Source organism: Acipenser ruthenus, chromosome 19, assembly GCF_902713425.1.
Source record: "Acipenser ruthenus chromosome 19, fAciRut3.2 maternal haplotype, whole genome shotgun sequence".
In the NCBI taxonomy this organism is placed as follows: Eukaryota; Metazoa; Chordata; class Actinopteri; order Acipenseriformes; family Acipenseridae; genus Acipenser; species Acipenser ruthenus.
This window is the reverse complement of record NC_081207.1, coordinates 29,152,487-29,166,661: the sequence shown is the minus strand read 5'-3', so window position 1 is coordinate 29,166,661 and position 14,175 is coordinate 29,152,487. Positions and strand designations below refer to the sequence as shown.

The 14,175-nt window shown below is 42.0% G+C and overlaps 1 protein-coding gene across 1 annotated transcript; it reads right to left on the bottom strand.

The window, feature by feature from the left end:
- Nucleotides 1-308: 308 nt before the first annotated feature.
- Nucleotides 309-12,471, bottom strand: LOC117424111 (Y+L amino acid transporter 2-like). The gene is made up of 10 exons (XM_034040203.3): nucleotides 12,151-12,471; nucleotides 8,616-9,208; nucleotides 6,624-6,749; nucleotides 6,135-6,279; nucleotides 5,665-5,788; nucleotides 5,419-5,522; nucleotides 4,984-5,080; nucleotides 4,517-4,666; nucleotides 3,867-4,050; nucleotides 309-3,104 (listed from the first exon to the last, which is right to left on the bottom strand). Exons 2-10 carry the CDS (start codon nucleotides 9,148-9,150, stop codon nucleotides 2,914-2,916), a joined length of 1,656 nt encoding a protein of 551 aa, XP_033896094.3. The 5' UTR covers nucleotides 9,151-9,208; nucleotides 12,151-12,471; the 3' UTR covers nucleotides 309-2,913.
- Between the last annotated feature and the right edge of the window lie 1,704 nt (nucleotides 12,472-14,175).

The following is a 14,175-nucleotide window of genomic DNA, read 5'->3' as shown; positions in this document are numbered from 1 at the left end:
GACCCTGGATTAGTTCACCTAGAGAGATTCACAGCAGTTGCTCCAGCCATTATTCTAACTGGGTAGGGTTAACTATGATGAGCCTCACCTCCACTGGGATTCCAAACCATGTTATCTTGTGATAACATGATAATGTTTTGGGGGTGAAAAACATAAATTGTTGATTTACAGAAGTAGCATGTACCGATTAAAATAAAAAATCCAGGACCTAAAGAAAGAGACAAACATGTAAGTACACAGCCCATCCAGTGTTGAAGACGACAGCGGTCTCCCTCTGGATTTAATCCACTGTGAAGACTGTTTGGTCCTTGTTTGCTCATTGCACCCTTTTGCTATTGCTTTATTAGCGTAATTCAAGAAAAAACAGCAGCTTTAAGTCATACATACTGATTTACAGATATTTATCAACAGCCTGAAACAGTACAACACATACAGGAATACATATAAACCATAGTCTTGTGTTCAAAAGCAATCAAACCAAATTATTTTACAAATTTGTTCTTCACCTGTAAACACTGTTGTACAGTTAGAACATTGTGCATTACTGTCAACAGCATGTGTTGGACTAGTACCAAAAGTGACCGTTCTGGATGTATTATGTATCATCTAAGTATTTCTGTACACTCGATCCTTCAAAAAAAAAAAAAGGCAATACCCAATCCTCACCTATTACAGTTAATTCACATTTTCTGCATATTCATACACTAACAATCATAAAGGTGCTGGAACTTCAAAGTGGAAGACTGAGGTAAGATACAGTACATCTTCCCCAGGCGATTGTCCCGTCAGGTTTCAAAACCCTTACAGTACATTCTGTAAATCATCTCACACCTAAATATGCTATGCTATATATATATATATATATATATATATATATATATATGGTACACCCATCCTTATTCTGTTCAGTTCTGTGTGTCAGAGAGCGAGATAATATATATATATATACATACAGTGCCGTGAAAAAGTATTTGCCCCGTCTGATTTTCTGCATTTTTCACATTGTATTTGGTCAGATTTTTTTGTGGGTTGTAGTAGTATATAGAGGGAGTCAGAGGAAAAATGACACCAAAGTTTGGTGTGCAGGTAATCAAACATGCAATCTTCAGGTGTGAAACAGTTATTGCCCCCCCTGGTTAACTCAACCCAATTAAAGGGATAATTAGGGTCAGCTGTTTGAGTACTTTGGTTAACAACCAGGCTTGATTTGGGCCAGCCCTGCCCAATATAAATCTGACTAACTTTGGCCCTTACCATCAGAGTGAAGATGTCAGCACACAGGTTCTAGAGCACATCATGCCACGAACAAAAGAAATTCCTGAAGACCAAAAATTGTTGATGCCTATCAGTCTGGAAAGGGTTACAAAGCCATTTCTAATGCACTGGGGCTCCACCAAACCACAGTCAGAGCCATATTGTCCAAAAGGAGAAAGTCTGGGACAGTAGTGAATCTTCAAGGGCAAGGTGTTAAATCATCCAGGAAATCACAAAGAACCCTAGAACAACATCCAGGGATCTGCAGGCCTCTCTCGCCTTGGCTAAGGTCAGTGTTCATGACTCCACCATCAGAAAGACACTGGGCAAAAATGGGATTCATGGCAGAGTAGCAAGGCAGAAACCATTGCTCACTAGAAGAACATGAATGCTCATCTCAAGTTTGCCAAAAAGCACCTGGATGAGCCTCAACAGTTCTGGAACAATGTTTTATGGACAGATGAGTCAAAAGTGGAACTTTTTGGGCCGACATGGGCCCCGTTATGTCTGGCGAAAACCAAACACTGCATTCTACAGTAAGAACCTCATACAAACGGTCAAGCATGGTGGTGGTAGTGTCATGTTTTGGGGATGCTTTGCTGCATCAGGACCTGGACGCCTTGCCATCATTGAAGGAACCATGAATTTTGCTCTGTATCAGAATTCTACAGGAGAATGTCAAGCCATCCGTCCATGAGCTGGAGCGCAGCTGGGTCATGCAGCAAGACAATGATCCGAAAAACATAAGCAAGTCTACATCAGAATGGTTGAAGAACAAGAAATTTAAAGTTTTGGAATGGCCTAGTCAAAGTCCAGACCTAAACCCCATTGAGATGTTGTGGCAGGACCTGAAACGAGCAGTTCATGCTTGAAAACCCACAAATGTCACTGAGTTGAAGCAGTTCTGCATGGAGGAGTGGGCCAAAATTCCTCCACGGCGTTGTGAGAGACTAATCAATAACTACAGGAAGCGTTTGGTTGCAGTTATTGCTGCTAAAGGTGGCGTAACCAGCTACTGAGTCTAAGGGGGCAATTACTTTTTCACACGGGGGCATTGGGTGTTGCACAACTTTCTTTAATAAATAAATTAAATATGTATATATTTTTTGTGTTATTTGTTCACTCAGGGTCCCTTTTATCTAATATTAGGTTTTGGTTGAAGATCTGATAACATTCAGTGTCAAAATATATATAAACAAGTTTCTACGTGGGGGGATTAATAAGTGGCTCAGCGACCCCACCCCCAGCATCACCAGTAGATCAGTAGACTTGAAGCAGGTGCAGCATGGATGGTGGTTTTTTTTTTTTTTTTTTTGATTTCCAGCCAAATAATCCCGAAGTTCCTTTTGGACTGGAGTGTGGCAAGTAGTGTGTGTGAGTGACAGCTGGAGCACATGTGGAATGTAGAAGTTCTGACTACTCCTGTTTGTAAAGAGCACGACTGAAAGCTGCAGCTCAGTGGCTGGAGCGCCGAGTTGTGGATTGGAAGACATTGAGCAGAGAGGTTTGAAGTCAGGCCCAGTGTTTAAAACACATGTTTGCAGGTAAAAAGTTAATAACCTCAAATACTGCGACTCCTGCCAGTGGTTCAAGTCTTAAGTCCCCACCTTAAATGAAAGCAGGGGTTCAGGAGTCTACATGGAACCTTCCTAATGGATTCTATCTGTCCTTGTGTGTTTCTTCAGATTGGCGTTTAGTGTCTGGGGACTGTGCCGGCTTCCCCAATCCTTCCCCCAGCCCCCCAGATTGAGAGGCACTGGGATGGGGGTGGGGTCTCTTGTCCTGTTCACTGACGTCCATCTCTGTGAGCACACAGAAACAGATCAGCTGTGTGATTCGGGTCAGGGCAGCTGTCGGGAGGGAAACACAAAGAAAGACGCTGAAACCCAGTCCATGCACACCTGTATTAGAGAGAACCATTTCAAACAGTTTGCACGATCTGGATGTAAAGAAATCATTTAACAGAACGGTTCTTAGAAGCAGGGTTGACTGTACACTGGCAAACAGCAGCTACACTTTGTCCACAATTTTTTTTATTTTTTTTCCAGAAGCATAACATTTTGGCCTACAGTAAACGCACAACAGATACTAGCACTGGGGCTGACGTGCAAACTACTAAATTATTTCAAAAGGCAAGCAACCTAACATATTTAAATGTCTTGGATTAAGTACCTGTGTTTATTTCTACTTAATAATAAATAAATAAAACAAATACTTTAGTGTCATTTTAATAAGCAACCTCTGGTCCTCTGTTATAAAAACAGGCCAGAACTTGTAACATTTTACTTCTGGTGAATTTGGCCAATTTATAAATCACTTGCAGCTGAAAATCGAAAGCGAGGGGAAAACCCACTGTGGGATTGTGGAAGTTACAACTATCTACAAATATCTTAAAATACTGCGGTCCATTTTAAAAACGGGAAATTACTGTTGAGATCTGCTTTAAGTTTCTTGCATTTCTCTGAGCTGTTTCCCTTTTTGGAAGCCTTTGTACATTAATTACAGGTGCTTCTCCATTTCCACTGACCCCCTCTTACACCGAGTTGCAACATACAGCTCCCCACCCTTCCCGTGTGATCCAGCTCTGTGCTGACAGCCTGAGGAGTACCTACCCAGCAGCTTGCCGATGCAGGGCGGGCGCTTGGACTCGGGCAGGTGGATTCCCAGCAGGTAGACGGGCACCCCCGAGAGGGCGATGCCGATCCCGATGAGGGAGCTGAGGGTGTCGCTGTAGAGGGGCACTGCCACCAGGAAGACTGAGCACAGGCAGAACACGATGGGGAAGAACAGGCTCAGCTGCAGGGAGAGACAACAATGGTTAAAGCTTGCAGAGGCTGGCTCACTTTTATTGCCAGGCTCACACACATCCATATGTTCAAATACTTCCAGTGTTGAATGCATTAGCTAAAATGCTTGTCTTTTTATTGTTGTGTTTTTTTTTATTTTTACCTCAAGCAAACACATGTGAATGTACAGCTCTCATTATGCAGACTTTGTATTAACAATGCTAAACTCCGTGGTCATAGATCATCACTGATGTAAAAGTTGGATTAAAAGCTTTATCTTAAAACAACGTTTAATAAAAAGTACCAGCGCAAGCCGTGATCCGCTTACATGTTTTTCAGTAGCTTCCTTCTTTGTCAGGACATACCAAACTATGCTATACATGCACAGGGCGGTTTTATTTAAGGTTGCACAGATATTGTTGCCTTAATAAATGCTTTTAAAGATGGATTGTCTTGAAGTCATAACCATCTCCAACCTTGAGTGGTCTGTATCTGTCGGGCTCCTTCCAGCGCAGGTAGATCTGTCCAGCTATCGACAGCCCCACAAAGAACCAGTAGCTGAAGCTGTAGTAGTTAATGAGCTGGAAGACATCCTCCACAGCCAGGTATATTAGGGCCATACCGCACTGTGAACACATCAAGCAAAGTCACACAACCAGGGAGGAACTTCTTTCCATTCACCACTGGAGGGAGCACTATACTGTAACTGGACCACAAAACACTTCAGACATGAAAAAGAACAGTACAAAAAACCAGACATGTATAATATTAAATGAAACCTTTTAGACTGACATTTTGACAAAAAACATATGGGACCATGCGTTGGTTTCTGTGTGAATTACAGGAACTGTAATTCAAATCTATTGATTTGGATCCTTATAGGTCAGTTGCAGATTGCAGGTTAAATATACAGGGATGGGGAGGTTCAGGAGGGCACACTCACGTTGAAGAGGAGCGCGGGGATGGGAGTGAAGCGCTCCACGTGGATCATGGACAGGGCGTCCGGGAGATGGCCTTCGCGTGACCCCACGAAGAACAGCCTGCCAGCAAGGAACAACAAGAAGACATTTCATATCCACCTGCCTCCCCATCCATGCACACGTAAAAGAAAAAAGGCACTGAAAAACATTCAGGATCTGTAGTAATACTTAAATTCACTCACAATCAGTTCTACTATAATTCTTTCTGAATGTGAGACACTGGCTAGAAGAGAAAGACATCGTATTTTATTTTAGTATTACGACATATAATTACCATTGAGTGTTTTATAGTTATGGATGAAATACCTACAGCGTCAGGGTAAGTTACAATACAGTGACACAGAACAGGAGTGACCGCAGTGCAGGACAGAGCGATCTAAACAGCCAAACAGACCCACCTGGAGGCGGCAATGATGGATGCGTTCAACCCGCCGTAGCAGGAGAGGGCCACAGCGATGGGGATGGACCATCTCATCACACCCAGGGTCTGGTCAGCGAAGGTCTGGGGAAAGAGGAGGGGGAGAAGGGGCTTCACCTTCTCAAATGCAGAGCATACACAGAGTGGCCTCACTCAAATTGCACATACAGATCCAGCTATATACTGTTTTAACCTAACTCGGGATTTAAATAAGCAGCCTTCTCACCACGGCGACTGCGTCACTCGCGAGGATGGCGTTCATGTCCAGCACTGCGTAGTAGGCCACATTGGTCAGGATGTAAATGACAGTCACCACTGGCATGGAGATCGCGATGGACAGGGGCAGGTTCCTGAGCAGGGAAAGAAAAGCCTTCAAAAATCAGAAAAACTCCAGGACTACGGAACTGAGAGGCTGGGATTGAGCGTGTGCAGAGCGAGGACGTCTCGCCTCGGAGAGCTGGCAGAGTCAGTGTTGATAAAGGAATGTTAAATCACAGAGTAAACACCTCAACATGTTTCTATTTAAATATCTCAAGTTCACCCTGAGCCTTGGAGTGTTAAGTGGAAAACATCTCTGTTTTTCAGTCTTGGAGAGTATGGATAATGGAAAGGTCTATGCTAGGTTTTATTCCTTACTTCATTTGACTACAGACAGACAGATTCAACAATACATCCAGACAGGCCTCAGCACCGTACCTCTCAGGGTTCTTGATCTCCTCTGTGACAAAGTTGAGAGTATCCCAGCCGGAGTAAGAGAAGAGAGCGGAGTAGAGGGCCAGGGCGATGTCCCCGGGGTTCCAGGACGAGCCTTCGAAGGAGGACTCGAAGTGCTGTGTGTGCCCTGCCCAGAGGAGACACCGCTGGGGTCAGTACCACAGGGCACTCCTGCCCTTCCACCTCAGTATTTCAACACCCTCTCACTACCACACACTCGCACACACTATCCACTTTCCCAAAACGAAACCCTAAAAAGTAGACTGTTAAATAAAATCTATTGTAAATGTATCCCGCCGACCCAGCCTGTGCAGCGAGCAGCAGTAACCTGTTCCGCAATCGCTTGCCATTCCTAACCAAGTGTATTTTTAAAATTGTAAAATGTGAGAAATGCTTTGCATGCAAAGTGCAAATTCAGTTTTGCTGGCTTACAATTCTATATTAATTGATAAGGAGGGAGATTATACTTACCCTGGCACAGCTTGACGAGGCCTGTGATAATGATGACAATCAGCGCGATCACCTTGGCGTAGGTGAACACGTCCTGAACTCTGGTGCCCCATTTCACATAGGCAGAGTTGATGAAGGTTAACAAACCTGCAAAGGCAGAGAGTAACAGTGGAAGAGCAAAGCTTTACTAACCAGCGTGTTCGCCTTTCACACCAATACATATATTAGCATGTACAAACAGTACACTGCATTAACACTTGGCACACCGAAACTAAAACGTCTATCTTAATTTGGCTTTGAAGTGGTGAGCGTGGCTTCCTGTTATGAGTTAATGTTGAAGGATATGTCAATCGTGCCAAAGTATCTGTATTTACATTTTTTTTTTTTATATTTTTATTGCGTCCTAAAACTATTTAATGCAGTTTAGATTTATGTCTATTGTTTTGAATTTTAATGAATGTTAAATGACTGTTGTGGCCAGAACAATTATTAAAATGGCTGTTTGTACAGCTGCTATGTTACACAGGTTGTGAGGGAAAGCTAATATCTATTCATCAATGTATATTTGCAGACATTCTAAAAACACTTCACTCCTGCATAACAGATGTTGCAATCCTGCTAATGCTGTGGTGATGTATGCTATCCAGAGGCAACGTTCACACACTGGCAGGGATGTTTTTGCTTACAGCAAAACATTCTAGATCTAGCAGATTTCTAGACCTAGCTGATTAAGACTGTGTGTTAGGGTGGCTGAATTAAAGCTTTGTAAATATTCTATGTAAACTGCTGTTTACCATTTAAACTTCTTATGAACATTTCAATGAAAAAGTAGGTTTGATTTAGTTTTTTTTAAATATTTTACTTTGAAGGTCTTTTCAAATGTTATATTGATTTCTGCATTTCATTGCATGGGTTTATATAATGGATTGATATATTGAAATCAATGCAATGTTTTTGTTTAATAATAATTTAATAATAAAACATTTAATTCCACCGACCCTTTAAAAGTTAAAACCTTTCCAGCCTTAGATCTGAAACCCCCTCTAAAAACATATGTCTCTCTCCCAGTAGGGGGTGCTGTGGAAGATGGTACCCCATGCCAAGCAAAGTAGGGCTTCAGTAGAACTGTGCTCGGCAGTTATTTGCAGCGAGCCTGGTATTACAGTAAGCAATTAGCCCCATTAAGTTCACACAGGGAGTCAAACAGAGAATCAAATCGGGGAAGGTTAGATAATGTACATGCAACCAAACAGAATCTTCTTTTCTCACTCTTACACATTAATAAGAAATCGCTCCCATGTTACTTTTCTACTGTAGTATATAATCATAGCTCTGTGTGTGTGTGCGTGTGTGTGTGTGTGTGTGTGTGGTCTCTAGACTCTTCCAGGTTTTATGAGATGCATCAAGTTACGGGTAATTCATAGTCACAAGGTTCAGGGAATTCATGTTTTGGGCCCTCTGCAGCATGCAGACAGAAGGGAGAGGTCTAAAGCTGAAACTAGAGAGGTACAATCTGGGGCATGGGTCAGTCTCGTTCAATTTCTAAAATAGAAACAGCATGTACACAACACAGAACAGCAGGACTTGTACTGGAAGTACACCCTGTGCTGTAAGTGAGAGGGGCAACAGGGGCAGGATACTGGAAGAGTTACACAGCCTTGGCAATGATAAAGGAATTAGCCTAAACATTGGTCTAACTGGTTAGCTTTCTCATAGGTTTCTTAGAAGTGTTTCCTAAGAATGCATAGAATCACCTTATACTGTGTATCGTTCATGTTCTGTTTTGAAAATGAATGAAACAACTGAAGGACACGTTTCATGCAAGCTGATTTAGCAGTATGGCCATGATAGAACTGGAAACCTACCAGCCACTGTAATTTCACAATGCAAATCCACCTAGCTTACCTGCCTCACAGCAAACATCTCTACACACATAAAAAAAAGCACAGCAAGCCGAGGGACACAGCACAGTTCTACAAAGGCAGCAACAGCAGCAGCAGCAGGGGTACTCACAGATGCAGGCGGCCGCGATGAGTCTGGATGCCAAGTAGGGCGGCTCGCAGGTGGGGAATAGAGGCTGCACCAGGTAGTTGGCGAAGGTGATGGCAATGACGGCTTGGCCGGTGGGCTCGATGATAAGCAGCGAGGTCCACAGCCGGATGAAGGCGATGAAGCCCCCGAAGGACTCCAGGATGTAGGCGTAGCTGGCCCCGGACTTGGTGATAGTGGTGCCCAGCTCAGCGTAGCACAGCGCCCCCACCACAGAGAACATGCCCCCGATTGCCCAGATCACCAGGGACAGCCCGTAGGAGCCGCTGTAGATCAGAACCCCTTTGGGAGACACAAAGATCCCGGAGCCGATCATGTTGCCCACGATGAGACTGACCCCATTCAGAAGAGAGATCTCCTTCTTCATCTGCATGGTATCCTGGCCCCCTTGCTGCTGCTGCGATGCTTCTCCGTTCAAGGGCTTGCTTGGTTCATATGCTCCTGAACTAGCGCTGGCAATGCCGTCGGACGCTTCTGCTTGTCTCTCTCCGGCAGCCATCTTCAATTCTTCCTCCAATCACCTTCCAATTCTTCCTCCAATCACCTTCCACGTCAGTCTGCAAGGACAATTTCTTACACTGATAAGTTCTTAATGTCAGACTAATACCAAGCCCTGATACAAAGAGGTTTGATCATCAAAACCTCTTGGGCTAGCCCATGTAACATTTCCCTAGCACAGTCTTTTAGTTCATTATTATTATTAATGGTTTTCAAATCTTCCTGCTGATGTTTTTCAACCGTGGCTCTAGGCCAGCGTTTCCCAGCCCTGTTCCTGGCGGCACACCGTGTCTGCTGGTTCTCGTTCCAACGCAGCGCTCAATTGCTTAATTGAACTCTATCAACAAACGAAGAGCTTGAAAATAACAGGCAAATGCCCAATTAATAATTTTATTAGTTCAATGAAGGGTTAAATTAAGCAATTGAGTGCTGCGTTGGAACAAAAACTAGCAGACACAGTGCGCCACCAGGAACAGGACTGGGAAACACTGCTCTAGGCAATAATGCTGCCTTTATCATGGAGGCTGATGAACAATTGTAGATAAATTATGTTTAATCTGAGCTGAATTCTACTGGTCTTGTATGTTTTTCTATCCAACAGCCTTCTTAGCGAACATTACATGGACGTCCCTTAAATATTCCTAAATAAATAAATAAATAAATATTTTCACCATATTTTGGCCGTGCTATGACCCAAGTTCATGTTTACTTAAAACTAAAACAGAATTCCTTGTGCGCTTGTTAACTTCTTCCATTGTATGGCCTTGTGTGAACTCCACCAGCAGAAATCAGAAAAAAAAAAACATTTAGGCTAGCTGACTTTTCTTAGTATTATATAGCTGAAAACAACTTTGAAATTACACAAAAGGTAAAAAACAAACAAAACATCTTTTGTTTTTTTTTTGGCACAGTGTCAGTAGGGAATATGTTTAAGCCTTGTGGTTGTTTTTTTGTTTTTCTCTCCAGTTGCCTCGCCTTCTCCCCTTGCCCTCATTGGTTCTGAGCAACTCTGGAGCTCTCTGTCATTTTGCGTGCTGAGTTTCCATAGGCTCATCCTGTTTTTGACATCCCTATCCTGCTTAACAACATCTGCCATGGGTCACGGAAATAGACTGTGGTAATCGCCATGGTGATTTGTTATAACTGAAATAGATCAATACCTACTCCCTCTAGACAGTTGGTTTGCCTGCCTACAGAACTCTTCCTTAAAGCAACAGCCTCTTTGTTTACAATTAGTCAGCTAAACATCTAGAGACTGATCTACTTGGTACATGGTTTTACATTTAGTTGGAAGTTGTATTTTTTTGTTATTTATTTTATTTATTTCTTAGCAGACGCCCTTATCCAGGGCGACTTACAATTGTTACAAGATATCACATTATTTTTACATACAATTACATTATTATTTTTTTACACATTATTTTTACATACAATTACCCATTTATACAGTTGGGTTATTACTGGAGCAATCTAGGTAAAGTACCTTGCTCAAGGGTACAGCAGCAGTGTCTCCCACCTGGGATTGAACCCACGACCCTCCGGTCAAGAGTCCAGAGCCCCTAACCATTACTCCACACTGTCAGCCAGTGCAGGTCAAGGTATCCTATGTTGCTGAGTTAGGTAACCTAATTAATTTTGGATTCACCTTTTAATGTTTGTGTGCTTTGTGTTTCAGCGAAACCAACAGGCTGTGTGTGAGGATTCTTTTATTACTGCAGCGCATGCTATTGCAGAAGCCAGCCCTTTATTACACTATTAGCAGGCTGTTTACTCAGCTTAATTGGAACAAACAGTCAGTCTTGCATCTAACATTCCAGCACTTCCCTGAATACTCTGTGGAGAGGAAGGGCCTTTTGACCTGCACTGGCTGACAGTAACAACCTGTCACCTAAAACCATATGATAAAGTCAGAGGTTATCTGTGTTAGCGTGTTTTCGTCCCATACATGTCTAAAGATGAAACCAGTCACATGTATCTATTTACACTCACATGGCCCCAGAGTAACTACAATAAACAGTTAATCGAGCTCCCTCAACTCTGACTCAACCTAGGAGACTCGACTTCCTGTACGTTTCACACCTCAGACCTAAAGAGACTAGGGTGCAGATGCAATGGTTTATTTCCTGAACAGTGCATTTATGCCACAACAAAAAGAGCAAAAAGTCAAGTAGTTTTATGCCCTTACAAAGTTTACCACAGTATTTTTGCAGTTTTGCCATGCTTTTCCCATGGTTATCCTTCACATTTACCATAATTTACCCTGGTTTGCCATGTTTATTACTATTCTTTACAATGCTTACCTGTGTTTACCACGATTGTACTGTGCTTTATTACACAATTCTTTATTAAACCCTCCCCTCCCCCTCCCCCTCCCCCTCCCCCTCCTAACGTCCCCTCCCCACCTTCCCCCCTCTCTCCTCCTCCTCCTCCTCCTCCTCCCTATAATTACGTGCTAAATTAAAATGACGGTCATTTTTAAATTGTATAAACGCTGTACAACAATTCAGTGTTTGCTAATGTATGCACAGTGTATACACAATACACAAACACGCCGGTACAACTGTATAATATTAATAGGATACCTGATACCCTATCGGGGTATTCAATATCTTTGTTAAAATGTTAATTAGCTTAAATGCAGCCAACTATTCAACTATAGCTTTAGAAAAACAAACTTCTCTATTCATCTGTTGTGCTGCTGAGGGAAAGAAGACAATGATCGCTAGCTACACTACATGATATGATATGATACGATATGACCGTCATTATTTAGCTCTGGGTTTTTATTAATATTATTTAAATGTTTTTAAATTATTATTTTGTTGTCATCTCTATTATCATTTTTTTTTTCTTAATTCTGAGAATGGTAAAATAACAATAATACCAGAAGATAAGATGCAACGTTACAAAACATCCCTTTGTCGTCTTTCAATTTGTTTCTCTAAAAATATATATTTTCGACAATACCCCATTTGGGTTATATAGAATATAGAAACCTTACCTCTCTGGGATTTCCACTGCACTGCAGCCTCACGGTCCGCTTACGCCTGCTTGCGAGAGGCAAACGTTGAAATAGGACTGCTGCTCTCCACTGAGATTCAGGTAGCGATCTGGAGACCAGCCCAAATATAAACACGTGGTACCGGCTTCTGGAACCCTGTCACGTGACGGTCGCATCAGACGCTGACAATTTGTTCAATCCTATGATGTGTTTCATGCTTTTGCTGTATATAAATATAAAACCGTTGTATTGTAGTATTTACTTTGTTTGTTTAGGGTGTCATCACACAATTTCACATTTGCCTCGTTTTGCTTATCTTTACCACTGACCCCGCCGACCAAATAAATGTATTTTCAAAAGTTGACAAGCATGCAGGTCAGATGTTTAAACATCTAAAACCCTCCTCGAATTATAATTTTATTCCAAATGCACTTGTTTACGTAGCCTACATACATCTGTCATCATCAGTAACACGGAAGTCTTTCGGAAAAACTGTTGGTTTCGTTCGTATTTGAGTTCAATTAAAGATGTCAACGGTGTTAAAGTTCTGACAATAAACCCCACAAAGTCATTATACACATAATCTGTATTTATACAGTGCTCTAATGAACAACACATAAATGGGATTAAAAAAAAACAATGGTCCTTAAGATTGCTCTACCAGACCTGCATATTATTTTCATTAAACCAAAAACATGAAAAACAAGCCTAACCTACTCTGGAGCAGAATCAAATTGCACAGCAAAGCCCGATTATTTGTGTTATAATATTAAGGTGTTGGCATGACTCACAAAACAGAGCACCTACATTGACAGGACCACACCTAACTTTTTTTTTATGCTAGCGAACAATAACTGTTCCCATACAGAGTGCTGAGCTGCAGAGAGAGGTAGAGTGGTTGAAATGCCCAGGGGTAGATTGCTGGGCTACAGTGTGAAAGTTTGAGTTTGCTTGGTATTTGGTGTAATGGGCTGCAGTGTAGCGTGAATGGTGGTGAGTTTGCTGAGTGTTTAAGTGCTGGGCTGCAGTATGTTCAGGTTCACATCCATATTGGCTTTCTAGTCTTGATCAATCTATCTTCCATTGGTGGGTTTAGCTTGAACAGGACTTATGAACACCGAAGACTAAGTCAGGTGGGGAGTCTGCCATTTTAGGACCATGTCCAAGAAATAATTTAAGTCCAGACGTGGTAGCTAATACAGCACACAGACTATTTTATAATACAATTATTTCCATTACTTGATCAGTTTCCCAAAATGTCCCAACATTGAAAATAGAAGTGCAGTAAAATAGATCATAGATCACATTTCCATTCTTTATTATTTTAAAAGAACAATAAATAATATCTGTTATGGTGTTGAACTTCTATTTTCATCAGTTGTGATCAGGAAAGAATTAAATTCGTAATTGAGGTACCAAGGTATTTGCCAACTCACTACAGGTATGCATTGCAACAGCACAAACAGTCTCTGATGCTCATGTGTTGTTCTGAGAATGCACAGGGTTTGCAGTGCTGCAGAATTCCACAGGAGTACTTTACACGCGGTTCACACGGGCCTGATAACCCTGCCTGATTGGAACGGGGTCCAGCTCCCTCTCTGTGTTCTTTCATAATGTTGGCTAAACATGCAGCGCACACACATTTGTTTGTGGGAACTGTGTGATTGACAAGATTGTGCATTTCGCAGGGCTACGCGACCATGGGAAAAGAAACCCAACAACACCAAAAAACACAATGAAAATGTTCAAATATTTTTTTTTTTTTTTTACACAGAAACTCACAATTGTCAAAGAAGAAGCTCAGTTGGGGGTTGGTTTAAAATCATCCTGCACAAAATCAAGTACAAAAAAGACATCCCCTCCCTCTCCACAATACAAACAACCTCCTTCCTAGCAGCCTCCCATCTCTTTCTTTGTCAAGCTTCTCTTCTTGTGTATTCTTTGTTATTTTGAAAAACATAAACACCAGGATAGGCTATAAAATTATATATACAAACCAGTACTTAAACAACAATCTCTCTCTCT